This window comes from Lonchura striata, chromosome 30 (genome assembly GCF_046129695.1).
Source record: "Lonchura striata isolate bLonStr1 chromosome 30, bLonStr1.mat, whole genome shotgun sequence".
Taxonomy (NCBI): Eukaryota; Metazoa; Chordata; class Aves; order Passeriformes; family Estrildidae; genus Lonchura; species Lonchura striata.
Window position 1 is genome coordinate 2,385,407 of NC_134632.1, and position 27,253 is coordinate 2,412,659.

Sequence of the window (27,253 nt, forward strand, 5' to 3'; positions counted from 1 at the left end):
GAATTGGACAATGAACTCCAAGGTGCAAATGGAGCAGAACTGATCCCAGTGACAGACCCTGTGACCTGTTGTGCATTTTGTGACCATTTTGGGTTGTGCTGCCCAAGGTGGATCCATTGAGGCCTCTTAATAAATCCCTGCTTTACTCTTTAGCTCTGTCCAGTCTCTGCTCCAGCTCAGCTTCACAAAGCATCAACCTCATCCCTACACAGAGGGCACATTTGTATTTTTCAATCCCTAAACCCCCTCACAGCAATTCAAGACAACAATGCTGGAAGTGGCAAGGGCAGAATTAGGGTTTTATTAAAATAAAAAGGGTTTCATTCAAATCAAAGGCTCACACTCCAGGAGATAGAAGGGAATAAACAGTTCACTAAATAGCTGGGCTCAGGTGAGCAGTCAGCAGTTTGAATCTGCCACAAACCAGAGCATGAAGAGGATAAATTGTTCCTTCCCTCTCAAGGCAACAAAATTCAGAGGGGAGCCCCTAAACTTCAGGATGTTTCCCTTTCATCCTTTACCTCATCCCTACACAGAGGGCACATTTGGATTCTCCAAGCCCTAAACCCCCTCAGAGCAATCCAAACCAACAGTGATGGAAGTGGTAAGGGCAGAATTAGTGTTTCACTAAAATCAAAAGAGTTTCAGAGGTGGGAAGCAATCAGGCACATTCCAGACAAAAATCTGCCTCTGGTTCTCCTCCTGAAAAGCAGCTGAAGTGAATCCCCTGGGCAGGCAGGGGAGGGAAACATCCTCTCATTCCAGGCTGCTTCAGAAATAAAGCATCAATTCAGAAGGAAATTTCTGCTGCCTGTGAGGCTCACCTGAGCCAGGAGAGAGGAATTCTGGCACGGTGGGAGGCCCTGCTCTTCATCCAAGTGTCATGGAAGCAAAGGAAAACACGCAGTGCCTCCAGAGCCAGGGCTGAGGCTACAGAGCTGCTCCCTGGGATGCTCTGTGCCCACTCCTGCAAAGCTCCCACAGCAGCTCCAGCCATGCCCTGCCACTAATCCAGCTCCCTGCAGGATTCTGGTATGATACAGAGGCACAATAAGGGCATTTAAGACACTCAGGAAAATCAATGTGGGGCTCCCGTGGATTATTTTTAAGGCTCTGAAAAAAATCTGCCACTGTTTGAGTGTAAATGTGTATTCAGGCAGCTCCTGGTGCTGGGCAGGGATCAGGGGAATGAGATGAGCTCAACCACACAGCCCCAGTGGGCTCCCTCTAATTACTTTAAAGGAGCTTTAATGCAGCCAAGCAATCCATGGAAATTGAGTTCTTTCCTGAAAAAAGAGATTTGTGGTTCCTCTCCCCTGATCAAAGAGAGATCTGCCACTCCACACAGAGATCTCTGCACCACAGGAAGTTTCTGCAGTGCAGGAGGAAACTAAAATGGGCTGCAAGGCCAAACAGCTCCTCCAGTTGGTCCTTGGGAGAGGAGATGCTCCAGAACTGGGTCTGGAGCTGCCTCTAGGCTGCAAGGTGGTAGCAGGGCTTGAGAAAATAACGGTGTAAATCCATCCAAATCCCATTTATCAGTCTTGGAGCTCCCCAGCCAGGCTGAGCAAGCAGAGCAGAAGCATCTCCCCCCAGAAAGCCCCAGCAGCACCTGAAACGACCCAGGACCAAGTGACTGAGTGCAGTCACTCAGATCTGTGAGAGCCACCCCAAAAACCCCTCCACTGCCACGCCTGCCAGCTCAGGACTCTCTCAAAGCACCCACCCCAGGTGAGCCTGTGGTCAGACTCACACAGGTCCCATTTAGCAGTCCTCAGCAAGCAGCCAGGGATTGGGGAGGGTGGGAAAGCCTGGCCCATGCTGGCAGAGTCCCCAGAGTACGTGGTGATCTGGGTTTGGCTCCTTCCTCCCTCTTGCTCGCTCTGCCAGCTTGTCCTGACAGGAAGAAACCCCAACAATGCTGATTTTTGGTGTCCCCCTCCATTTAGAAAGGGGATGGGAGTGTGGTTTGGTAAATTCCATCTGCTTCATTAAGAAGTGTTTATTGTTCCAGATGAGCGTGGCACTCAGGTTTCTTATGTTTCCAATTTGCTTTTTAGGACTCTGGCTTTTCTCCAGAGGACTGATTTCAGACTTTAATTTCCAGTAGCTTTTTCCTACTTACACTTATGCTCAGAGAAGAAAACTGTGTGAATGAAGAGCAATAAGGCTAAGCCAAACAATTCCCCCTGCCAGTCTGACAGCTTGGGCAGACAAGCAGCAGATTAAACCATTTCCACTCGTATTTATAATATAACAAACACACAGTCTGCTTGTCTTTCAGCAGCTCTGACCTCTCATACCTGTCTCAAATCAGTTCAGGGAGGCTGATGAACTACACAGATGCTCTGCCAAACAGAGCCTCTCCCCTCACCCCAAAATTCCTTCCTGCAGTGGAGGGGGCTGGGATGACAGCTTCACTTTGGGAAGGGCAATCCCAGTCTCCCCAGAGAGTTTTGGGAGGTTTGGTCCCATCTGAAGACAGAAGGAGGGGAAAAGCCCAGGAAGATCTGTGGTGGAGCTGTACCTGCACTGCTGAGAGGTAAGAGAAGGGTGTGACACTGAACAGCTCAATTAGCACGAGACCCCTTAATTAACCACACGAGACCCCTTAATTAACCACACGCTGCTGCTGCTGCCTCAAAGAGACCCAGCCCCAGCTGCTCAGTGCCAAGTGCTGCCTCCCAAAAGCTTCCTATGGAATATTCCATGGAGGCTGCAGGACTCCATCCAAAACACCTCCCAGCCTCACCTTGCTCAGGGGCCCCAGCTCCAGAGGCTGCAGAGCAGTGTCCTTCTCTGATCTCTGCTCCTTTCTCACCTTTGTGCCCTCCCAGTCATTAAAAAATCTGAAAATCCCAGCCACAAATGGCACAAGCTGGCAGCAGGCTGCAGGCTCGGGCTCGGGGGGGTCCTGTCCTTCCTTACACCCATTAAATTGCTTTTCCTCAGAGCCCCAAGGACACATCCTCACACATCTTCAGAGCTCCCATTTGTCAGACAGAGCACTCTGACCACAGGGAAGGATCCTGTGTTTCGTTCCCCTCAGGGGGTGCCAGTGCCAGTGCCAGGGTGCCAGTGCCTGGGTGCCAGTGCCCACTGCTGAGGCAGAATCGATTTCTCTTTCCCTTCTCACCGGTGTGTGAACACCAGAGGGTCACAGGATGGACAGAGCTGTAAGAGCAAAGCCACTGGGAGAGCCAGGGATGCCCGGGGAGGGTTTGGAGGCAGCTGCTGGAGCAGAGGCAGCACAGGAGCACCTGGCAGGGCCACTGAGCCAATTCACAGAATCCCAGAATAATGAGGTTGGAAGAGACCTCTAAGATCACCAAGTCCAACCTATGCCCTGACACCACAACCAGACCATAGCACCAAGTGCCAAGTCCAGTCTTTTTTTAAACACATCCAGAGATGGTGATTCCACCACCTCCCTCGGAAGACAATTCCAGCATTTTATTATTCTTCCAGTGAATTTTTTTTTTCCTAATATCCAACCTAAACCTTCCCTGCCATAGCTGAGGCTGTGTCCTCCTGTTCCGTCAGTGCTGCCTGGTGGGAGAGACCGACCCCACCTGTCTGCAGTCTCCATTCAGGAATTCCTGAAGGCCAGCTCAAAAAGGACACTTAATTTTAAGGGAATGCTGAGGCCATGCAAGGAAAACCAGCCCAGAACTCCCAGTGCTGCCAAGGGTCTGAAGACAAGAACAAAACCATGTCCTGCCCTGGTGGCCAGCCTGCTCAGCATGCCAGGCAGCATCGGTTCACAGCAGTCACTTCATCCTTCCTCTGCTCTGGAGGGGCCCACAGGATGTTCCCATCCCAGGAGGAGCCTCTGGAAGTATCCAGGATGCCCAAAACTGCAGATTCGAACTCAGGGTGACAATGCAGAGGTGAAGATCATTTAAATATCACAGATTCCAACACAAAAGTTGCCACTGCTGCTTCGAGCGAGCACTGACTCAAACCCCACTTTGGATCTTTAAACAAGCACAGCCTCCCCTGCCTCCCCCAGGGCAGAAACTGCACCAGTTTCCCCAGTAAACCCAGACTGGCCATACCATCATCACTGGTGTGGTGTTCAGCTGTGACATCCTGCACTGAATCCTCTGTCAGGGCTCGCTCCCCGTGAGGGCTTTCACTGCAAAAAGGAAACAGGGACAGCTGTAACTGCTGGGAGCTGAGATCCCTCATGGCCAACACGCAGACAGAGCTGGGAACATCCTGGAAAGTAATCACACAGAACTGGGAACATCCTGCAGAGCAACCAGACACAACTGGGAATCCCCACCAGGAGTCAATATTTAGGTTTTGCTGCTACAGACACTTTGTGGATGCATGTGCTGAAGTGGCTGTGGGTAAAAATCAAGCTGGATTCTTTGTTGATCAGCCAAACCAAACATCTTGGTGACCCATTCTGAGTGCTGTCAGCAAAGTCCAACTCTACATCTTACAGCCTGGACCTCTGGAGACGTTGAGCACTCACACAGCAGTGCCAGGCTGGGTCCAGCTCCTCCCTGCCATGCCAGGATTATTCCCCTGGCTGCATTCTCCATTGCTCTAATTAGCTCATTAGATGGCTGATGAGAAAGCTGCAACTTCCTGGGGGAAATCACTCCTCGATTTATAACGATATTTCCAGGTCTGTGTTTGTCATCTCCCTCCATCCCTTTTATCACCACCTTAAATGTCCCATTCATCTCCCTCAACAACTCCCACAGCCCAATTAGTTGCCTGTAAATAAAGATTGCAGAGCACCTAAACTACCAAGAGGACTCATTTATGTTTGGCATGAAGAAAAGCTTTGAAAGGATCAACAGACAACAAGTGGCAAGCAAAGGTTGTGTTTTTGTAAGAAGCTCCACGAGCAGTTCCCTCTGGACAGGAGCAGAAAGGAAACTGGAAGAGGATCCACTGCCTCTCCCAGGCAGCTCCAGAGAGCTGCTGCCAGCTGGCAGCCCTGCCTGCTCCTCTCAGGAATAAAAAAAAAGGGCTAAAAACCAGTGCTGGCTCTTCATCTTACACCAGAAAACTCCTCTGCTGCCTTCTCTGACTCCTTAAAGGTGGTTTTTTAAATCTTCTTCACACAGGAATGACTTCATCCCTCATTTTGGCCCCGCAATGGTTAAAATAAGTGATGATGGTTGGACAGTGCTCTCCCCCCGGCAATCTACCTCCTGTGCTCTTTGGAATACGAGGAAAACAGAAAAAGGAGAAGAGGTGAAATGTCTGAATAATTCTGGCGCCTCGCTCTGCTTAATCCGCAGGACACCAGGCTGCCCAACATCTCCTGAGCCAGCACCTCAGCAACCAGCCCTTCCCATCCTTTGCAAAGCCTTTCTGCTCTTTAATAAAGTTTACAGAAGCCTCTGAAGCCAGCTGGAGGCCCCAGGAGGAAGCAGCACTGAGGGCTAAAGTTTCACCCAGACTGTGAAGTCATGTCGAGCACAGCTGCGCCTTCGAACCCTGCACAGGAGCCACGTGCCTCTGCCCAGCCATGCCTCCTAAAAAGCAGCATTTTCCACCTCAAATCCTGTCCTTGCTGCTGGCTGAGCCCTGGGTGCTGCTTTGGGCAGCAGTGGTGTCACCCTGCGAGCCCCGAAGGTGACAGCAGGAAATCCTGCCAAAGGAATCCCCAGCAGGGAAGGGAGGGGCAGCTCCTGTCTCTGCTGCTGTGACAGTGGCAGGACTGAGGGAAGGGCTGGAGCTGTGCCAGGGGAGCTTTGGGGGGAGATCAGGGAAAGGTTTTTTCTCTCCAGGCTCCCCAGGGAATGGGCACAGCCCCCAGGCTGGCACAGCTGCAGGGCAATGCTCCCAGGGGTGCTCAGGGTGGGATTTTGGGGTGTCTGTGCAGGGCCAGGGCTGCATCAGTGACCCCTCTGGGTCCCACCCATCCCTTATCTCCTTCCTGATATCAGCCCCAGGACATTCTGCCCCTACACCCCCCTGTGCACTGACACCCACACCCAGGGCACTCAGCACACTTTTATTCCTTCACCTCATGGCACAAAACCTCTTGTCCAAATTAATGTGTTTCCTGAAGGCCATAAATATTATTAAGCTGTTTTTTTTTTTTTCCCTGCAATTCCTTCATATATAACATCAGCTAAAAACATCAGAGAGAGAGGTGAAATTAAGAGAATTTCCAAAAGGTTTTGGCAAGTCCTCTGCACACAGCAGCGAGTTTGGAGGAGCCTCTGAATGAGGAGTGATCCCACAGCTCTGAGACAAGCCAGGGAAACGAGGCTTGCTCTGTCCCCACAGTGCCTGCATTTAAAAAAAAAACTATTTATTTTAGTCCACGAAAATAATCATTCACATTGCTGAGGCTGAAGGAGAGCAGGAGCAACGGGGGGAGAAGTGGGACACAAATGAACATTCCTGATGCTCGGAGGGAGGGATCAGGAGGAAAGCAAAGCCCTCCTTTCCTTCCCCCACTGCCCAACTTCCACCCCAGATGACAGGAGCCGCTCTGCCTGAATTGCTTCCAGATGTGCTCTCAGCCTGAGCACGTGGCCGGGCCTCTGGAGCTCCAGGCTGCATGGAAATGGTGATTTTGCATTCCTGCCTCTTCCCTTCCCCCTGGAAATTCAACTGTGCCACAGCCCTGGAGGTTCAGCTGCAAGTCACCCCTGTGTCTGAAGCAAAGGCAGAGAGAAAAGGCAAAAGCAGGAGAGAAAAAAAAAAAAAAAAAAAAAAAAAAAAAGATTGATTTTGGCAGCTACCAAACCAGAACAACCAAGAAAATCCCTCCACAACCCTGCCCTTCAAGATAAGTGAGTGAGGTTTGACAACTGAATAGCTACTTTATACCAGCTTATTTCTTTTAAGCTGATGACTCCCCAGAGAGACCAGAACCATCTTTGCTGCTATAAAACAGATTTTTGAAAGGCTGGACCAGATGCTGCAATCCTGAATTAGCCAACACTGCTGCAGCATCCTAATCCATGGATGAACATCCAGCCATGGCTCTGCTGAGAGCATCCATCATACCAGTAATCCTCTGTGTTTCCACCTCTGCTGTAGATGGGGCCCTCCAGCTCCCTGGGCCCTGGGAAGATGTTCTCATGCTGGATGATGATGGTTTTGATCAATTCATTGACGTGAGCCTGGCAAGAGACCTGGTCGTGCCCCTCGGGCACAGACATCAGCGTGGGCCCAAAGCAGATGGCCAGGTTGTAGGGATCCATCATGTTTTCTTCACTGAACTGAGACAAACTGCAAAAAAAACAGAGGTGGGAAGGAGGGTGAGCAGCAGAAATCACCATCACCACCACCATCCTCTGCTCAGAACACACAGCTGAGCTCGGAAGGTTTGGTTTGGGCTTGGTGGGATACAAATGTGCTGGATCCAGGTAAGGAATGAGCCACTGGTGGTATTTACTGAGAAATGAAACAGGAACTGCAAGGGGAGTTTGAAAGCTCTGGATGCTGATTTTAATATTTGGCTTTATTTCTTCACTGTTATTGTTGTTCAGAGCCCACCTGCAGCCCAACTCAAAATCAGGGTTACAGCAGGACCCCCCCTGCCGTGGATTTACACTGAAAAAGTGGAGGCTAAATGAGATATTGGGAGGAATTCCTCCCTGTGAGGGTGGGCAGGCCCTGGCACAGGTGCCCAGAGCAGCTGGGGCTGCCCCTGGATCCCTGGCAGTGCCCAAGGCCAGGCTGGACGGGGCTGGGAGCAGCCTGGGATGGAGGAAAGTCCCTGCCCTGTCCACCCTCAATAATTCCATGTCCATCCCAGGCCCTGCAGCAGAGCCCTGCTGCTCCCAGGGGTACTCACTGGTTGAGGAATGCAAAGAGGTATCTCATGACAATCAGGGTGGTTTTGGGCAGGTTCAGCAGCACCTTCCGGACGTGCAGCGCTCGCTCCTGCAAATTATCCATGGCTGGAAGAGAGAGAGAGCCCAGAGTCACCCCAGCTGCTGGAGCTCACCTCTGGGTCAGGGGTGGCTCCGTGTGGTGGAAAAGTCTCTCCTCCAAGCCGAGCTTCCCAAGGAAGGCTCAGCAGTCTCTGTTGTTGGGTCTCAAGGCAGTTTATTGCAAGTTATCTAAAAGATTTTCTTCTGGGGCTGCTGTGGTTTGCTCACAGCTCAGGCAGAGGCACACACACACCCTGACATCCTCTCTGACCCCGACTGCTTCTTCTCTCCCCGCCCAGGGCTGCTGCTGTCTTTGATATGGTACATTACGTGTGACATGGTTACAGTTTTCCCCAATGCCTATTACCTATATTAAATGGTGATTTCCTATCTTTTATATGGTACATTACGTGTGACATGGTTACAGTTTTCCCCAATGCCTATTACCTATATTAAATGGTGATTTTCTATCTTTTATATGGTACATTACGTGTTACATGGTTACAGTTTTCCCCAATGCCTATTACCTATGTTAAATGGTGATTTTCTACTCTAAACCAATCTGTGAGTGCCAACATCACCAAGAACATGGAGGTGAGGAAGGAGAAAGAGGGAGGACAGGGCAGGCCCAGATCCCAAATCCATCTTAAACCCTCTGACCCCCATGTACAAAACCAAAACCCCCCTGTACAGCACTCAAAAATTCTTCCCTCTACTTTGTGACTACTTCTACTCTAATATCTAAACTTTTGTGACTTCTTGTTCTTCCTGCAAGGTTGGTAAATGATTCCATGGCTCAAACCCAAAATCACAGCTGTTTCCAGCTGTGCCAGGGTCTCAAATGCTTCTGACCTGGGCCTGGAACATCCAGAAATGTCTGAGGGATGTTTTGAGTTCCCACACCCTCCAGGGGCTCTGGCACAAGGACTCCTTCAGGGCAGCAGGGAAAGGTGGGTGTTTGAAAAGGAGAAGCTGAACACTCCAATTAACACAGTTACAGGGTGAGGCAAAGGGCTCTGTGTGCTGCAGCCCGCTGAGAAAGAAGTGGGCAGCAAAAATCAGCTGAGAAGGGAGAGCTCCTTCGGGGGAGAGCACAAATCCAAGTCTGGAAATGCATTTATTAGGAGCAGAAAAGCACAGGGCATTTCTGATGCTGTCTCCTCAGTGATCTGCCTCTCTTCAGAGGCTGCAAAGGCCATTTCTCTGCTTGGACAATGGAATCTTTCTTCAATTCTGGGGGATGTAGCAAGAGCCAGGCCACTTAAAAACAACACAGAAACCACAAACAACCCTCTGCTGGCAGAAACACCTTTAGTAACCATGAAAGATGTTAACAGTGAGTGCCCTGATGATTGATATGCTGGAGCAGGAGGCAGTGGATGGTCCCTTGTGGGTATGAAGCTAAAAGGAGTATGAATAAAAACTACCTTGTCAGCTGAGGCCAGCACACAGGAGCATGGCAGCAGATATCCAGGGAAAGCAGATATCCAGGGAACCCTGCTGGTGATCCCCTGCCTCGGAGAGGGCATTTCTGACATCCTCTGATGACAGCTCTTCAAGATTATTTTACACAAGTGAGGGTTTTTTTTCTTTATTCTCTTTTAAAAGAATCCTGTCACCAAACCCAGGCTCACAAAATCTCATCACACAGCCCTTAAAATCTGTGAATTTCTGTCTCTTTGTTCATTCATGTCAGAGCAAGGGTGGCTGTGACAAGGTGACTGCTCAGACTGGGTAATAGAGATCAGCCCAAGAATCCCCAAAAACTCAGCCTGGAGTCAGGAAAAAAAGGGGAAGGGGAGGGAAGACAAGTGGGGGGATGAGGAAAACGAATCCAATTTCTTTGCAGCTCTTCATGTACTTACTGACACAGGCAATCAGGTCATGGAAGATGTCCTTGGGGAAGAGGGGGTGCTCCAAGCCTCGGAAGTAGAGCTTGAGGACTCCTGCTATGGAATCCATGTCGTGGTCGTTCTGGTCCCCAGCCAAGGGATCTTCCCCTGAGCAGCAAGGAGAGAAAAATCACAATATTGGAGGAAATAAAACACTGGAAGAAAAGGATTTGTGTTCATCCCACCGAGGCACAGAGAGATCCCCGGGTGGGAAGCTCTGCCAGGAATGCCAGGACACCTGGGACAGCTCCTGTCACCCAAGTGTCACCCTGTCACTGAGCTGGCACCCACGGGGGTGTGGTGGTGCTCCCGCAGCAGAGACACCCCAGGTGTTTGGGCAGGTGGGAACATCACAGCTCCAGCACCTGGCTGGAGGCTTTGGGCACACCCAAAACTGCAGCCCAGGTGACCCAGGGGCACTGAGCATCACACACCTGGCCCAGGTGACACAGGGACACACAAACATCACACACCTGGCCCAGGGGACACACAAACATCACACACCTGGCCCAGGGGACACAGGGACACACAAACATCACACACCTGGCTCAGGTGACACACAAACATCACACACCTGGCCCAGGGGACCCTGGAGCATCACATACTTGGCCCAGGTGACACAGGAGACACATTAACATCACACACCTGGCTCAGGTGACACAGAGGACACACAAACAGCACACACCTGGCCCAGGTGATCCCGGAGCATCACACACCTGGCCCAGGTGACACAGGGACACAGGAGCACCACACATCTGGCCCAGGTGACACACAAACATCCCACACCTGGCCCAGATGACACACACACATCCCACACCTGGCCCAGGTGACACACACACATCCCACACCTGGCCCAGGTGGGTGCAGACACAGGGAATGGGGTGGGGGAATGTTGCTGGGACAATTTGCTGCCGCAGATCCACCACGGTTTGTCTGCATTACCAAAGGGAAGATGCTCACTCAAGGAGTTGTTCCCTGGGGAAAACTCCCTATCAGACATAATTAGATTTAATGATGGGGCAATCCTCAAATTGAAGCTATATATATCCATTATGTGACTGAAATTACCAAAGCTTGCCTATTATCTTAATAACACACGGGATAATAAATGGGCCACTCCAAACCTGAGCATTATCCCTGATATTAACTGCCACCAAGGGCTCTGGATGAAGTAATAAACTGCAGGGACCTTATTGTTAACTTTGGCAGTCCCCTATATCACAGATTTTACAGAGACAAGTGAGATGAAGAGGGGGAAAAATCCTCTTTTTTATTCCAGCATGGAACAAGTGGCTATTTCCCCAAGCTGGTATTTCTTTATATAGAAGTTTTTTTATATGAAAATTATGCTTTTCCTGCCTGTGACACACATTCCTGCTTGCCCTGCTGCTGAGGGTTTTCACTCCCAGGTAGATGGAGCTGAGGACAGGTGACATCACCCAGCACACGTTGCTCATTCAACTTCTCTCTCCCCCAGCAGCAAAATCAACTCGCTGTGCCTAATTAATGACTGCCCGTCTCCCGCAGCAGCCAGCAGAGAAAAACACTGATCCTATTCTTTGGGAACACGGATTCCAGGGATTAACAGAAGCCCTGTTGTTGCCAGTGACCCAGGGACTGCCTGAGGAGCAGCTCCTCTGAACCTGCTCTGCCAGGGAGAAGAGCCCAGCAAGGAGCTGATGAGTCAGGAGGCTCCCAACTGCTCCTGCCTTTGTGTGGAATGGCTCTTCCCAGAGGAAAAAAACCCAATCTATTAAAAGCTACCTCAAATTAACACTCTCTTGAAATTTCCCTCTCTCCCTCGCTGGTATTTGGAATAAATGTAGCCAAGCTGTGCCTCAACAACACGAAAAAAAACCCCCATGGAAATTCATCCTGCAGCACACAAAGAGCTGGGGGAGAGGGGAGGAAACTGCAGTTACACCTCATAATGAAATCCTCTGCGTCCTTTAGTGTTGCAAACAATCAATAAGCTATCAGACACGAGAGGAGATTGAATTCAGAATATTTATTATACAGGCACTCCACAGGGTACAAAGCACAACAGCAAACAAGTGAGAACTCAAGGTTAATGAGCAGCAGGGAGGTGTTTGGGAGAGCCTCACTCAGGAAACACAAAAAAATCAAAGGGACAGAACGAAGTGAGCTGCATTCAGGGCAGTTCTGAGCATTCACACAAATTCCCACCCTTGGCAGTAATTTCTGGGATATTGAAGAGCCCTTCCTTACCTCTCTCAAATGCATTTTTGATGTCATTTACTTCAACCTGCGACCCAGACACTCTGAATATTCCCTCGTGCTGCAAACCTGCAGGAAAACAAGAGATGCTGATAACAAGATAAGATAGATTAGATAAAAGAAGATGGCACCTTCAGCAGCTACAGCTCCTGTAATAAAGATAAAATAAGAACAAAGGCAGAGGATGCTGGTTTAATCCACCTTTCCCTGAGATGTCCAGAATATGAAACAACAGAACTCAGCACAGGCAGAAAAATTATTAACCCTTCTAAAGTGCCAGAGTAACAGGGCTCTGACAGCCATTCATGTTATCTCTCACCCTGGAGGATCCCCAGAGGATTTTACAACCTGGAGGAAGTCATAAACCAGCAGTGGAGCAGCAGGAGTAAAATATGACCCATGTCAGGAGGAAAACGTTTAAAAAATGTTTAAAAAGGACTCAGCTGAGTCTGTTGGAAAATCAAAGCCAATTCTGGAATCTGAGTGAAATCAGCATCTCCTGCTGGCCACGATTTATCCCCCATCAGTTCCCATTCCAATGTGGCCTCGAGGATTTTTCCAGCAAATATCCAAATGTGGCCTTAAAGAAAGATTCCAGAACCTGATTCTAGAGCTGTAATTTGGTTATTCTGAGTGCTGCTGAGAATGGGACTCCAGATTATGGTTTCTAAAATAGTAATGGAACAAGGAAACAAACAGGACCTGCTACCTGCCCTGCACCTTGGTTAATGAAGATGGATTCCACCTCCCTCCACACGTGTTAATTAACAGCTGCTTCGCACGCTACTAACAAATGAAATCAATTAAAAATGAAAACAAAATGCAATAAATGTACAGCATTCAAGGCTGGCAGAGGTCAACCTTCCAAACAGGCATAAATCATCTCTCTGTGGCAGTAAGTGAACAATTAATTCACTGCTTGACCTCCTACATTCAGACCCTCGGAGTGCTCCTCCTCCTCCTCCTCGTGAAGAGGGGGATTGTCCCTGGTGAAGGCCACATTTCAGGCCTCAAAGGAAGGTGAGGGATGGGAAGCTTATTTTGCAAGGAATAAAGGGATATTGTTGGCAAAACAACGTCCACAAGGTCAGTTATTTGGAGAAGTCACTGCACACACAGCACCAGCAATGCAGGCAAAAAATCAGAGTCATTTGCCTTCTGGGGCAGCTTCTGCACAAGCACCAGGTCCTGAGCCACTCTGAACATCCCCTATGAGGTTTATTTTACAGTTTAACCTGTAAAATATAGGTGATTTTAATTTATTTTATTTTATTTTATTTATTTTATTTTTTATTTTATTTCCTAGGAATGTCACACAAACTCACCGTGCCTGCTGATGAATCGGATGCAGCTCTCCACCACCAGGGGAATGGCCTGCGAGGAATCCTGCCCAGAGAGGAATTCCAGCAAGAGCAGGGAGAATATAGAGTGAAAAAAAAAAAAAAAAAAAAAAAGAATAAAAAATGAGAAAGGTTTGACTGTGCACACCAAGATCCCACCTTGCTCTCTTCATTCCAAAACTCCAAAGCAGCAGCTCAAGACTGTGTGAATTGGAATTCCCAAACTTTAACCTTACAGTACCAACAAGAGATACTTTGGGTCTTCCTTATCTCAAAGAATCACATTTTAGCTCAATTGGCTACCAAAAAGCAACATTTAATCAACATAAACAAGTTATATATATAAAATTAAAAATCTAATTTATAATAAATTATTACATTTAATTAAATTTATTAAATTTATCCCCAAAACCTGGCTTTGGAAGTCTTTATTACAGGAAGGCACAACAAGAGGGCAGCTAAAGGTTTAACAGGGAAAATAAAGGGAGTGGAGACAAAGGAACCACAGCGTGGATCCCATAAACCAGGGCTGTCTGGGATTTTGATTCCAAATCTCTCAAAACACAGAGAAAAAGCAATTTTAAATTTTATCATGACAATTTAAATGAGTGAGGTTCTGGATCCAGCTTTGAGGGATTTCTTCAACAAGACTGAAAAGGTCCACGGAAGACAGGGAGGGACAGAAAAAAATCTGTTTTCCACCACTCCTCCTCTTCCCACACCACATCCCTGCCTCGTTACTGGGGGAACTGTTAATTACCTGCTTCCTCACAGTGGAGCTGCGCCGGCCACTGGTCCGGGGGTGCAGGAGGGAAAAACAGGAGAGAAGAGAAGAGAAGAATTATGAAAATTCTCCAACATCACCAGCTCATCCCTCCAGTGCCCCAACCATGCACTGGAGCAGGGAAGGAGCCACATCTCCCAGTCAATCCTCATTGCCAGAGCCTCCTCCCATTTCTGGGACCCCCAGGAAAAGACTGGAAGTGATTTTAAATCAGGCAGAGCCTGCGGGAGGCACAGGGGAGCCCTGAGAGAAGATTACCCCTGACATTTCCATCCCGTGATCCAGGGCTGCTGGCTGGAGATGAAGTTTGGTATAAATTGCAGAGGGAAGAGCAGGTGGGAGCAGGTTCCTTCCCCCTGTGCTGTTCCCAGCTGCCACTGTGGAGTTTTATGATGGTTTGGATAAGATTTCAATTAAATAAATAAGACAAAACCCCCCTGGAACAGCAGCACGCGCCAGCCAGGCTCAGCCTTGTCTGTCTGCTCTCATTTGCTGATGGTGGTAGACATTAATGGCAGGAAAATAGGAAAAAGGCCTTGCTCTGCCAGGGTTTTCCCCTCAAAATTTATTACTGGGGTTTAAAATTCCTTTAGTTTCTTGTAAAAATGAAGCAAGGGAGATAATAGCAGAGAGGCCCTAATGTATCATTCCAGCCAATTCCCTGCCAGGGCAGATGGCTGCTGAATTATAAATAAGGGGATTAGAAGTGTGATTTTTTTTTTTTTAAACCTGTACAATGTGTTAATTTGGAGGAAATTCCTTTTGTAAAAAAAATCAAAAGCACAGAATGAAAAATAAAAAAATTTTTAAAAAATCCAATTCCACGGGCTGTCACAGACAATGAGGTGGGTTTTAAACTGTTAGCGGGCATGATTCTTTGATATTTAAAATTGTTTCAAGATGAATAATATTTTATTATTACAGATGTCAGGGTCTAATTAGGACCTGTCAGTTTTGCTTTGCTGTGAGGAATGGGAACAGCACTAATGAGTCCACGCTGGTGGTAATCACCTTCCTTTTGTTAACGAGGCAGGATGAGACCCAGCCCCTGGTGCCCAGCACAGCCCCTGCATCCATCACTTTGGAGATGGGATTTGTAATGTTTTACCAAATCCATCACTTTGGAGATGGGATTTGTAATGTTTCACCAAATCCAGCAGTTTGGAGATGGGATTTGTTATGTTTCACCAAATCCAGCAGTTTGGAGATGGGATTTGTAATGTTTTACTAAAGCCCCACCAGAAGCTTAGTGCTGGTTCTAGGATTGGTCCTAATTAAATTCCAAGGTTTCCTCTCCATGCTCTCCATCCTGCTGGAATCCAGGCACAGCACAGCAGCACTGGGATCCAAAGTTTCCCAATTTATGGTCCTCAACCCTGGGGATAAGTCCTGCACAGTCCCTGGGCACACCTCTCTCCCAGGACCAGGAATTTGCTTATAAAAACCTAAATCTGGAGAATATTTCTCTGGCTGACAGCACCAAATGAACAAATTTCTCTCACTTCTCCATCCTGATCCTGATCTGCTCTAAATACACCAGGGCAAGAAAAGGAATTTGTTTATATTAATTAATTATATAAATTATCATTATATTATAGGTAATATTTTTAAAATTAAATTTATTATAAATTTAATCAACAGAAACACATTACACACACACATATATATATAAATATATTAAAAATATATAAAATCTAATTTATAATAAATTATTACATTTAATTAAATTTATTAAATTCCTGCCCCATCTCTAGAAGTGTTCCAGGCCAGGTTGGATGGATTTGGAGCAGCCTGGCACAGTGGAAGGTGGCACTGGATGAGCTTTAATGTCCCTTCCCACCCAAATCACTCCATGATTCCACTCTGTGACTGTAAATCCATGTATTTTTCTAACAGACACATATCATGGGCTGGTAACTGATCTGGAATGACCAATTTGCATCAGATTTTCCTTAAAAACACAATTCCCTGAGCCACACCTACCTGGCCAGGGCGCAGTCTGTCCTCTGACCTGGGGAGGAGACACAGAAATCAGCGTGAGGAGGGAGCAGTGGGAAAATGCTTTCAATATTTCTGTACAGAGAATTTTGGAAGGAGATGGAAGAAAGCAGAGGAGGGGAAGCTCCAAGGACAGCACCAAACCCACCCCTGGCAGCTCAGCTCCACCAAATACCACCTCAGGCTGTCCAAGCGCTCCTAACTCTGCAAATTCTTGTTTTTAAATAGAAATTACCTCCCTGAGCATTCTAACTGTTGACTTCTGCCAAAAAACTGGGCTTGTCAGTCCCTCCCTCCCTCTTCCCAGGGGAACTGGTGGGGCAAGAGATTCTACTTCACACAGCCCCTCAGGAAGAGTGCAAACATTCCCAGATTTGTCAGCCCACAGCCTGAACGTGCTGGCACCCAAGTTATTTTGAGAGACAGACGTTCAGTGGTGTTTTTTATAAACATATTTATAAAAACACTCCATTAACTTGTGCTGAGTTTTCGAGGAAGCAGCAGCCAAGCCAGGGACTTGCTAATTCAGCATCACCGAAAACATCACAACAGAAGAGGCAGGAGAAAAGAGGATGTGCTGCTGGGAATGGGACAGGCCCATTTTATTTTTGGTGTTAAAAATAAAAATCAGTGAAAGCACACTGATTCCCAGCAGCTGAAAATTCACCTTCCCTCCTGCTGCCTTCCTGCTCCTGGGGAGATGGAAGGAGGAGTGAGGGAAGCAACTAATTGCTGATGGGCTGACAATTAGTCGAGCACATCTTGATAGCCACTTTTGCTCTCCCCACGTAAAGCCAAAACAGTGCATAATTGACATGAAAATGTTATTCTGCAGCAGAATTTCCAGCCATCTGTCCCGTTTTCATCATGGAATATTCATACAGAGAAATTACACGGCTGTGGCAGCATCAAGGGGCTCCTGCAGCAGGGTGACAAATGGGGACAGGAGGCAGGGACATAATTACTTGAAGAGAGGAGGACTTGCTGCTACTTTTATTACTGGAACTTGTCATCTTCAGATTAAGGCAATTTGCACCACGACTGAAAAATGTCACCTGAGGATGGGGCAGGGAGGAGAATAAAAAATAACAACCCCAGAACCTCCCAGGCACTGAAGACACACAGCTGGAGGCACATTTTCCTGCAAAGCTCCTAACTGTGCTCTGGGGATGTGTGGAGGGAATTTTATTTGCCCATTTCCCAATTAAGTGACATTTTATGGATAAATCTAGGCATGGTCCCCAGTTTGTACCATTAACCTGCTCCTGTGGGTTGGGAAAAGGATGTTCCTGCCTTTCCCAGCTCCTTCTGATCTCACAGATGACAGGAGGAGTTTTTTTGGGGCTCACCCTGACACTGCATCCCTTCCCAGAGCCACTAAGAAAGCTCTGGTTTGCAAAAAGCAAATGAAGAAAACAGAAGCAGCCTTTAAATCCTCAGAGCAATACAGAAATCACATTTCATTTCCTCTCCTTTCCCCCTAGCACAGCTTGGGCTGGGTGTAGGGGGCAGGCAGGTTAAGAGGAAACAGGGCTGGAATGCAGAGGCCAGCCACGAGCCAGGAATGTCACCAGCCACAGGGGCAGCCACTGCCACTCAGACATTCAGAGGCACAAGAAAAATGCCCTGAGGACACAAAACTTTGCCTTCAGCCACCCTTGCTTACAGGAGAGCTGAAGAGATGAGCAGCTTCAACCAACCCAACCCACACCAAGGCACATCCTCCCCTTGTCTCTGATAATCACAAAACTCTTAATCACTGCAGCATGAAATATTTCAGTATTTCACTCACAGACATTCAGAGGCACAAGGAAAATGCCCTGAGGACACAAAACTTTGCCTTCAGCCACCCTTGCTTACAGGAGAGCTGAAGAGATGAGCAGCTTCAACCAACCCAACCCACACCAAGGCACATCCTCCCCTTGTCTCTGATAATCACAAAACTCTTAATTAGTGCAGCGTGAAGTATTTCAGTTTGACAGTGCACTTTCAAACTGAAAACAAAGCACTTCAAAGCCCACATGCTGGCTGAGTTTTTATCCAGCAGATTTGCACACCACGAGCTGTGGGGAGCTCAGCTCAGCCCAGACACAAGCCAGGACTGAGCTGAGCCAGTTTTTGACCTGACATTTAGACTGTTCAAACCTTCTCCTCTGCAAACGCAAGGCAGGCAGGTTTCTATGGAAACTTGGATGCATAGTTGGAGTGGTTTTGGCCAACAGAATTTGCCCATACCATGAAGGGAAAGAAATCTGCCTTTGTTCTAACAGCAAATGAATATTCAGTTCTGGCTGCTGCCCCCTGACTGATGCCCTCTAGACAGGCAACATATTTCACATGCTCTGAAATTTGTTTGTGCTTCTCCTAATAAAACACTGGGTGGAACCCACAGAGGTGAGGAGCAGCCAACCTGCCACACAAATGAAGGCAAATAATTCTGAATTGATGGGTGAATCATCAGAGAGAGATCATGAAGAGCTCCCCAGGATGGGCGTGCAGGAGGGGCAGCACACAGCTCAGTGATGCACATCACTGCCTCGTTAAACATTTTGGTGCTCACCATTCATCTCCCTCATGCAAATCAGAGGAATTAATTCATAAAACACCAGCATGGCCACTGCATCACTAATGCAGGGCTGCCACCCTCAGCTGAGGAGCTCAGCAAACATCCCAGCCTGGCTGGAGCTCTGCTGGGGACAGATTAATTAATTATCCTGAATTACACTCACTTTCTCCCAGGGTCTTCTGCAGGAGGTCATGCTTGGCCTGCAGCTTGGTGATCAGGTTCCTGCCCTCCAGGTACTCCTTCATTTTCTGTGGAAAAAACAGCACGGTGAGGGGACAGTTCATCACTCTGAACAAGGCTTGGGGCTGCTGGATTGTGAGCACGAGGCAGAGTGACACTGAATTTATAGAGTGGCATTGAATTTAGTGTGACACTGAATTTACAGAATGACACTGAATTTATAGAGTGACACTGAATTTATAGAGTGACACTGAATTTAGTGTGACACTAAAATTAGTCATAGAACGATACTAAATTTACAGAGTGACACTGAATTTGGAGTGACACTGAATTTACAGAGTGACACTGAATTTAGTGTGACACTGAATTTACAGTTACAGAGTAACACTGAATTTAGTGTGACACTGAATTTACAATTATAGAGTGACACTGAATTTAGTGTGACACCGAAATTAGTGTAACACTGACTTTAGAGTGACACTGAATTTAGTATGATGGTGAATTTGGTCTGACACTGAATTTAATGTGACACTGAATTTAGAGTGACACTGAATTTACAGTTAAGAGTGACACCAAATTTACACAGTGACACTGAATTTGCAGAATGACACAATTTACAGTTGGAGTGACACTGAATTTACAGTTATAGAGTGACACCGAATTTAGTTATAGAGTGACACTGAATTTGCAGTGACACTGAATTTAGTGTGACACTAAAATTAGTCATAGAATGACACTGAATTTACAGAGTGACACTGAATTTACAGTCACAGAGTGACACTGGATTTACAGTGACACTGAATTTGCAGTTACAGAGTGACACTGAATTTAGTGTGACACTGAATTTGCAGTTATAGAATGACACTGAATTTACAGTGACACTGAATTTACAGTGTGACACTGAATTTGCAGTAACAGAGTGACACTGAATTTACAGTGACACTGAATTTATGGAGTGACACTGAATTTACAGTTAGAGTGACACTGAATTTAGTGTGACACTGAATTTGCAGTTATAGAATGACACTGAATTTAGAGTGACACTGAGTTTACAGTGTGACACTGAATTTGCAGTTAAAGAGTGACACTGAATTTATAGAGTGACACTGAATTTACAGTTAGAGTGACACTGAATTTAGAGTGACACTGAATTTAGTGTGACATTGAATTTACAGTTATAGAATGACACTGAATTTACAGAGTGACACTGAATTTACAGTTATAGAGTGACACTGAATTTGCAGTGACACTGAATTTAGTTAAGAGTGACACTGAATTTACAGTTACAGAATGACACTGAATTTAGTTTGTGACACTGAATTTAGTTACAGAATGACACTGAATTTAGTTTGTGACACTGAATTTCCAGTTACAGAATGACACTGAATTTACTGTGACACTGAATTTAGTTAGAGTGACACTGAATTTGCAGTTACAGAATGACACTGAATTTATTGTGACACTGAATTTATAGCTATTGAATGACACTGAACTTGCAGACTGACACTGAATTTACAGTTACAGAGTGACACTGAATTTACAGTGACACTGAATTTACAGTTATAGAATGACACTGAATTTACAGAGTGACACTGAATTTACAATTAGAGGGACACTAAATTTACAGTTATAGAGTGACACTGGATTTGCAGTTGCAGAGTGACACTGAATTTACAGAGTGACCCTGAAATTACAGAGTGACCCTGAATTTACAGTGACAATAACTCTGAAATTTATGGATAAAAGCACAAACTAAACCTGGCTTTAGTATCTGGGCAAGTCTAAAGCTCAGGCCACTCCTATTTTGAGCCCAGCCAAGCTTGGATCAGTGATCTCAGAGGCCTTTTCCAACCTGAACAATTCTGAAATTCTGCAAATTCTCCATCTGCAGGGCCATTTCCATTGCTGCACTGTGGGATCAGCTGAATGTTTGGCATCTTTGGAGCCGTCAGAGGAGCTGTCATCCATCCCTGGGCACTGAATGAACAATCTGTCTGAACCAGCTAAAAGGCTGCTACTGTGCTTATTCTCTCACTTAACCTCTCTCACCCCACTTTACTTGTCAAACCCTGCGTGCTGGATGAGCCACAGGACAAAACAAATAAAGATATTATTGAGGTTCAGATTTACCCTGGCAGTGGAATATTGTACAGCCACGCAGGCGCTTTTCCCACTGCTCCCTGATTTTCCACAGCTTTGCAAATGCTGGGTTTTTTTGGGTTTTTTTTTTTTTTTTTTGGTTTTTGCAGTTCTTTCATCTCTTATCTTGCAGTTCAGAGCAGTTTTATTTATCTCCACTGAGCTGCAGCATGTGAAATACTCTGCTGTACAGGGGCTGTCCACATCATAAATGGGACGTGCTTCATTCCAAAGCACAAACTCTGCAAATATCACAGAGCACTCTCTGGAATCCTCAGAGATCTTCAAAATTCGGCAGCAGGATGAGCACAGAGAGAGGATTCTTATCCAATAATGAAATATTCTCGTTATAATCAAATCCTCAGCTGGTTTAGGTGGGAAGGGACCTCAAAGCTCATCCAGTTCCAAGGGCAGGGACATTTTTCACCATCCCAGGGTGCTCCAAGCCTTGTCCAGCCTGGCCTTGGACACTTCCAGCTGTCCCCAATTCAATCCACCTCCCTTCAGGGCTGATCTGCACAATAAAACTGCAAATCCTTGAGGTAAAAATGGATATTTTTAACAACAGGAGAGCCTGGACCCTGCCTGGCCTTTGCAGGGGCAGCTTCTGTGCAGGAATGAAAGAGTCAAGTAGAATTATGTACATAAATAAATAAAGAATTATATCTACAGAAATATATAATATATAGTAAGAATATCTAAATATATGCAATCTTCATATGATATTTATATATAATATACTACATATAATATAATGCATAATATAATATATAATATATAATATATAATATATAATATATAATATATAATATATAATATATAATATATAATATTTATATAAAAATCTATGACTATAATATCCTAATAGAATATATAAAGAAATGTCCACACTGAAGCAGTAGCAGGGTGAGGGAAAACCTTCCAGGAACTAACAAAGCTTCCCCTGAGGGCTCCCCAGCCCTGGTGTGCACTGACACAACAAACAAAAATGGCTTTAATTAACTGCCAAAATCCTGTGTTTTATGTCCCCTCGCTTGACAACATTGAAACAAACATTTCACAAGAATTAAGTCCCTTTGGAAAGTCTCAGCATTTCCTGCTTCCTTTATTGATATTTCAATTTTTTTGTTGTTTTGGAAGAAAACAGGAAGCACCCTCAAAAAAGGAATTACTTTTTTTTTTTTTTTTGGGAATTTCCCCATAGAATTTGTTTGCCAAGCCCTAACTATATTTTGCTCAATCAGTTCAATTTCTGGAAAAGAAAATATGATGAAAATAAAAAAAATAAAACTGTAATAAATATAATATAACATAACTATATATATAATAAACCTATTATATTTCTATATTTATAGACTATATATTTATATACTATTATATTTATATATTTATATACTATAAATATGTTATATTATATTATATTAATAATATATCTATTACTATATAATTATATTTATATACTATGAATATATACTATATATAAATATATATAAAATATATACTATATTTATATATATATAACTATAATATATAACTACATATATATATAACTATAATATATAACTATATATATAACTATAATAAATATAACTATACTAATATAATATAAACTTTATAAACATAAACTACAATAATATAAAGTATATAAAATAATACTAAAACAAAACTGCAAAAATAACCAGTCTGAAGGGGGGGAAGTTGAGGATAAATCTGGTTTTGGGGGGTGTCGGAGCCCCAGGTGAAAGGACAGGAGGGTTGGAAGGCTCAGCTGCAAACAGAAGCTTCAAGAAAAGCAGATCAGCTCCTCCTGGCAGAGTTAAATCCCCTTTTTGAAGCTGATTTAAACACTAAGCCCAGCCTAAGGTGGGTCAGGCAGGGCAGGGCAGAGGCACTCGCTGGGACTTGCAAAACTCTGGATTTGAGGTCATTAAAAAAATCAACAGGTACCAGTGGTTGCTTTAAAGGAGAAAAAGATGTTCCCATCCACTGCAGAATCTCTTTTTTTATTACTATTTCCTCATGCCTAACATTCTGTTCCCTGCCTGTTGCAAGGATACTGATGAAAAAAAAATTAATTTCAAAATAAAGCTTCAGGCTTTTGTCTGTGAATTTCAAAGATCCATTAGCCTTGGATTTTTGGTGTAATAAAAACAGACAAAGGGGAAAAAAAATCCTCAAACTACAGGTGAACTCCTGAGGATTTTATTTGGGGCAGAGCACAGCCAGAAAAAAGCAGCAGAAATGTCTGAGTCCCCTGATGGGTGCAGGGTTGTGGGAGTCCAGGGCAACCCTGTGGGACCCTGGCAGGGGTCAGGAACCCCCCTGGACAGAGCCCCCAGAGACACTGGCTGTGATCTCTGGCCATGGAAAAGAGTTTTCAATCTCACAGGATCAATTACCAGCTCTGAGGGTTTGATATAAGGAATAATTAAGTATGGCACGGGTGCAAAAGTAAAATTTTAGGATTCTAGATGAGGGGTCCAAAGGGGACAAGCTGGAGGAAATTGGGTGTGCCTTGTCCTTTTTCTCCTTCTTCATGCCCTCCATGTCTCACTGTGGTGTTGGCATTTTTCTGTTGGTCCAGGCTGGGGACACACTGTCCAACGTAGGTGACAGATATTGGCACGTTCTTGTAAATGCAGCCCAGGGAGTTTCTGGTATTTAATGTTTGTCACATCCCACTGAGGGCAGAGCCCCACACGCTGCCCTGCAGGACAGAGCTGGGCAGGGCAGCAGAACATGTGAGAGATCAACAGAATAAACAACCTGGAAACCAGCACAGACCAATTATGGCTTCTGCTTTGGCAGGGGGCTGACAGACAGAGACTTTTACAATCTCAGAATAATTTAAATATCACAGATTCCAACTCAGGGTGACAACGCAGAGGTGAAGATCAGCTGGCAGTCAGGGCCAGGAGTGTTTTGCACCTGCAAACCCCAGCAAGTCTGGCATTTCTGAGCCCAAATCCTGTTCCCAGGCACAGCCACCTGCACAAGGGAGGAACAGAACCCAAGCAGCCCTCCCCGTTTGGGACATAAGAAAAAATAAAATTCTGCCACTGCTCCATCTCCAATCAGGAAAACAGTGATTTTCCACTCAGCCCTCCAAGAATAATTCCAAACCAAGCACTCGAGTGAGGTGGGGGAACTGGATCCATGCCCCACAGGATCAGCACCACCAGGACCCCCCCAGCTGCAGCAGGATTTTATCCCCCATTTCCCCATGTCTTAAAACCTTGGCAAAAATAACCCCCCATTAATCCTAAAGCACTTCACCCAAGCAGCATGGCTCTGCTTCCTCCTCTTCCCAGACACAAAAACCCAACATTTTGCCTAAGAACTCCAATTATGCTGGTTTGGGGTGAAAGAATGACACCATTCCCCCTATCCCAGTGCCCAGGTGGGGCTGGTGCCAGCTGTGCCCTGCTGGGCAGCTGTGCCAGGATGCCTGGTGGGGAAGCAGGGCTGTAACCATGGCAGCAGCAGCACATCCCTGGATTTTGGCTCCCTGAAGTCATTTCTGCTTCCCTGCCTCAGCCACCTGCGGCAGCTCAGGGCTGGGGCCGTCCTCCCCTGCACACTGGGAGCCTTAAATTACCCTGAATGCAAATTAAATAGCACTGAATTCAGATCTCCCTTCAAGGCCCAACGAGATCCAGCAGCAATGGGATGTGCTTCCAGTGGAAATACAGATTATTCCAGTCTGGAGACACTCCTTCTACTAAATTCCCATCGCTGCATTTACCCAAGGGCTCTGACTAGGAATGCAGCACATGGAATTTCCTCCTTGAGTCACATTCATATGGAATATTCTTTAAAATCAGCCTTTTTCTTCAAGTTCCTATCCCCCAGCACTCAGCACATTGTGAGGTAAAAGGGAATTAAATCTCAATTCTGCACTGTACTTTGTTTTTTATCCCCTACACAAAGCTCTGCCCTCAAGCCTCATTAATACCCATCAGATGGTTTTTCTGAGACACAGAAAAAGCTGCTCCTGGGAGATTCAGAGCTGGAAATCCTTATCCAGGCTGTTTATAAGCCTGGTCAATAGCAGATCAATCCAGCATCTGATCAGGCTGCTTAAAGAGTTTCTCTCTCTAACACCACAGCAACAACATGAAACGGAGAAATATCCCATCCAAACTGAGCCCTGCATTCCTCCTTCTCCTATCTGAACTCAAAAATCTCTCTCTAGAGAGGAAATGCTCAGAGTTCAATTAAAAATCACTTTTCTAGTTCCATAACCCTGGGCAGGGTGGTCAATCCTGTCGTAATTGAAGCAGCTTCTCCACCCACTTCTCTCAAGGTGAATCTTCCCAGATTCACCTTCAGTGGAGGATTTTGGATTTTTTAAGTCAAGGCCTAATGATCCATCCTGCCAAATTAGTGCCATCTGCACTGAAAATTCAGATTTTTAACAAGCAACACCATTCTGGGAAGAAGAAAGATGCCCAAAGGAATGACAAATTAACCAGGGTAAGATCCATGATTTTCATCTGCTACTCTGAAATATTTTGAAACTGGAAACAAATTTCAATGTTTTAACATAAATCTGATGTAGGAAAAAGACACCCAGTCTGGCATGAAATTCAATAGCAAAAAGCTTTTAGCATCTTGTAAAAAACACTGACTCAATGAAAAGCTTATGCAGGCTGAAATTGTAAGATGAGAACAAAAAATGAAAGAGCTAAGCATTCTTTTTTAGTTTGCTCTAGTTTTGAAATTTCATGCTTACAAGCTATTAAGTTCTCAGAAAACTCCTTTTCAGATGCAGAAGAAATCAAATTTGACATGATTTAGCCACAGACTATGTTTGAATCAACAGAGATATCCCAAAATATTTCCAGAGAATTGGGAGAATTTCTAAACCCCAACCCGCTCCCTCTGCTTGCCCAAAATCAGTGAGAGAAGCGTTTTTTGTTGGACAAAGCATCACTTTGCACTCTGTTGTGAGGATAAATCTGAGTAGATCACATTGAAAATTACAGAATCGTGCAATGGGCTGGGTTGGGAAGGATCCTAAAGATCACCCAGGGATGGGCAGGATGGGAAGATCCTAAAGATCACCCAGGGATGGGCAGGATGGGAAGGATCCTAAAGATCACCCAGGGATGGGCAGGGTATCCCAGCCTCCTAAAGATCACCCAGGGATGGGCAGGGTATCCCAAGCTCCCAAAGATCACCCAGGGATGGGCAGGGTATCCCAGCCTCCTCTCCTGGCCTTAGACACTTCCAGGGATGGGGCAGCCACAGCTGTACCAGGGCCTCACCACCCTCACAGGGGAGAATTTCCCAAAAGAGAAAAGAAAAAAACCTCCTCAATCCCTCCAAATCAGCCCCTTACAGTGAAGTAGAACTGCTCAGTCTCCTGCTGGTTTGCCCTTCTCTTGGCAATGCTGGGTTTGCTCATGAACGTTTCCGACACCGTGGATTTCACAGACTCCATGGAGTTGCTGTACTGGAAGCAGTCAGAGACATCGAAGTCCTCGATGGTGACAATGTCCTGGATTGTCTGCAGCGTGGCCTCCATCGTCTTCTTAACCTGCCCAGCAAGAAGGAGAGAGCTCAAAACCTCAAGGTTTTATGTTGTGAGTAAACAACAGAGGCGGTGAAGTCCCCTGGAGCACTTTGCTAATAAACAGATATTACTGGTTTCACACCCTGGGTGCTGTAATTAATTCTGGCTCATTAACAGCACAGGCCACGCAAGCACAGAGCTGGCAGCACCCTGAACCTGCCAGGACTCTGTGCCAGGATCTCAGTTGTGATCTCAGGGGCTGGGATCAGGAGGAGATGGAAAGAAATTTAACCTCAAAGCAAAGAAAGCTGGAACCGAGATTCTCTAATTGTCTTCTGCAACTGCATCTACTGGGCATTAAACATTAATTACAAACAGGACTCTGCTGCACTGTACATTTTCACTGAAGGCAAGAATCAACTTTCTAGACATAAAAGGGGTTGCAAATTTTGCTTCAAAGTTCCTGAACACAGAGGTGCAGAGATCAGATCCCCACTCCTGTCATTTTCCTCTCATCTTGGATAGCCACTTAAACAAAAATCACTTTAAATCAGGTTATGCAAACTCACTTCAAAACATTAAATTCCTCCTTTTCCCTTTGCTATCCAAATTCAACGTTGGCAACACAGCCAGTCTTATCAGGGTAGGGACGTGTGGGAATCCAGGGCTTCCCTCTGGCTGCCCTGGGACCCTGGCAGGGGTCAGGAACCCCCCTGGAAAGAGCCCCCAGAGACAC

General features: G+C 45.9%; 1 protein-coding gene across 7 annotated transcripts in view; it reads right to left on the reverse strand.

The window, feature by feature from the left end:
- The window catches only part of SRGAP2 (SLIT-ROBO Rho GTPase activating protein 2), a 108,875-nt gene that overhangs the window by 13,125 nt on the left and 68,497 nt on the right, over positions 1-27,253 (reverse strand). For all 7 annotated transcript variants that reach the window (XM_077789065.1, XM_077789064.1, XM_077789063.1 and 4 more), the window contains 10 exons: positions 26,344-26,541; positions 18,844-18,928; positions 16,100-16,127; positions 14,093-14,123; positions 13,318-13,378; positions 11,984-12,061; positions 9,728-9,862; positions 7,784-7,889; positions 6,991-7,215; positions 4,059-4,138 (listed from right to left, as the gene is read on the reverse strand). In XM_077789065.1, the coding sequence (XP_077645191.1) occupies positions 4,059-4,138; positions 6,991-7,215; positions 7,784-7,889; positions 9,728-9,862; positions 11,984-12,061; positions 13,318-13,378; positions 14,093-14,123; positions 16,100-16,127; positions 18,844-18,928; positions 26,344-26,541 (1,027 nt within the window). The remainder of the gene's footprint in view (positions 1-4,058; positions 4,139-6,990; positions 7,216-7,783; positions 7,890-9,727; positions 9,863-11,983; positions 12,062-13,317; positions 13,379-14,092; positions 14,124-16,099; positions 16,128-18,843; positions 18,929-26,343; positions 26,542-27,253) is intronic.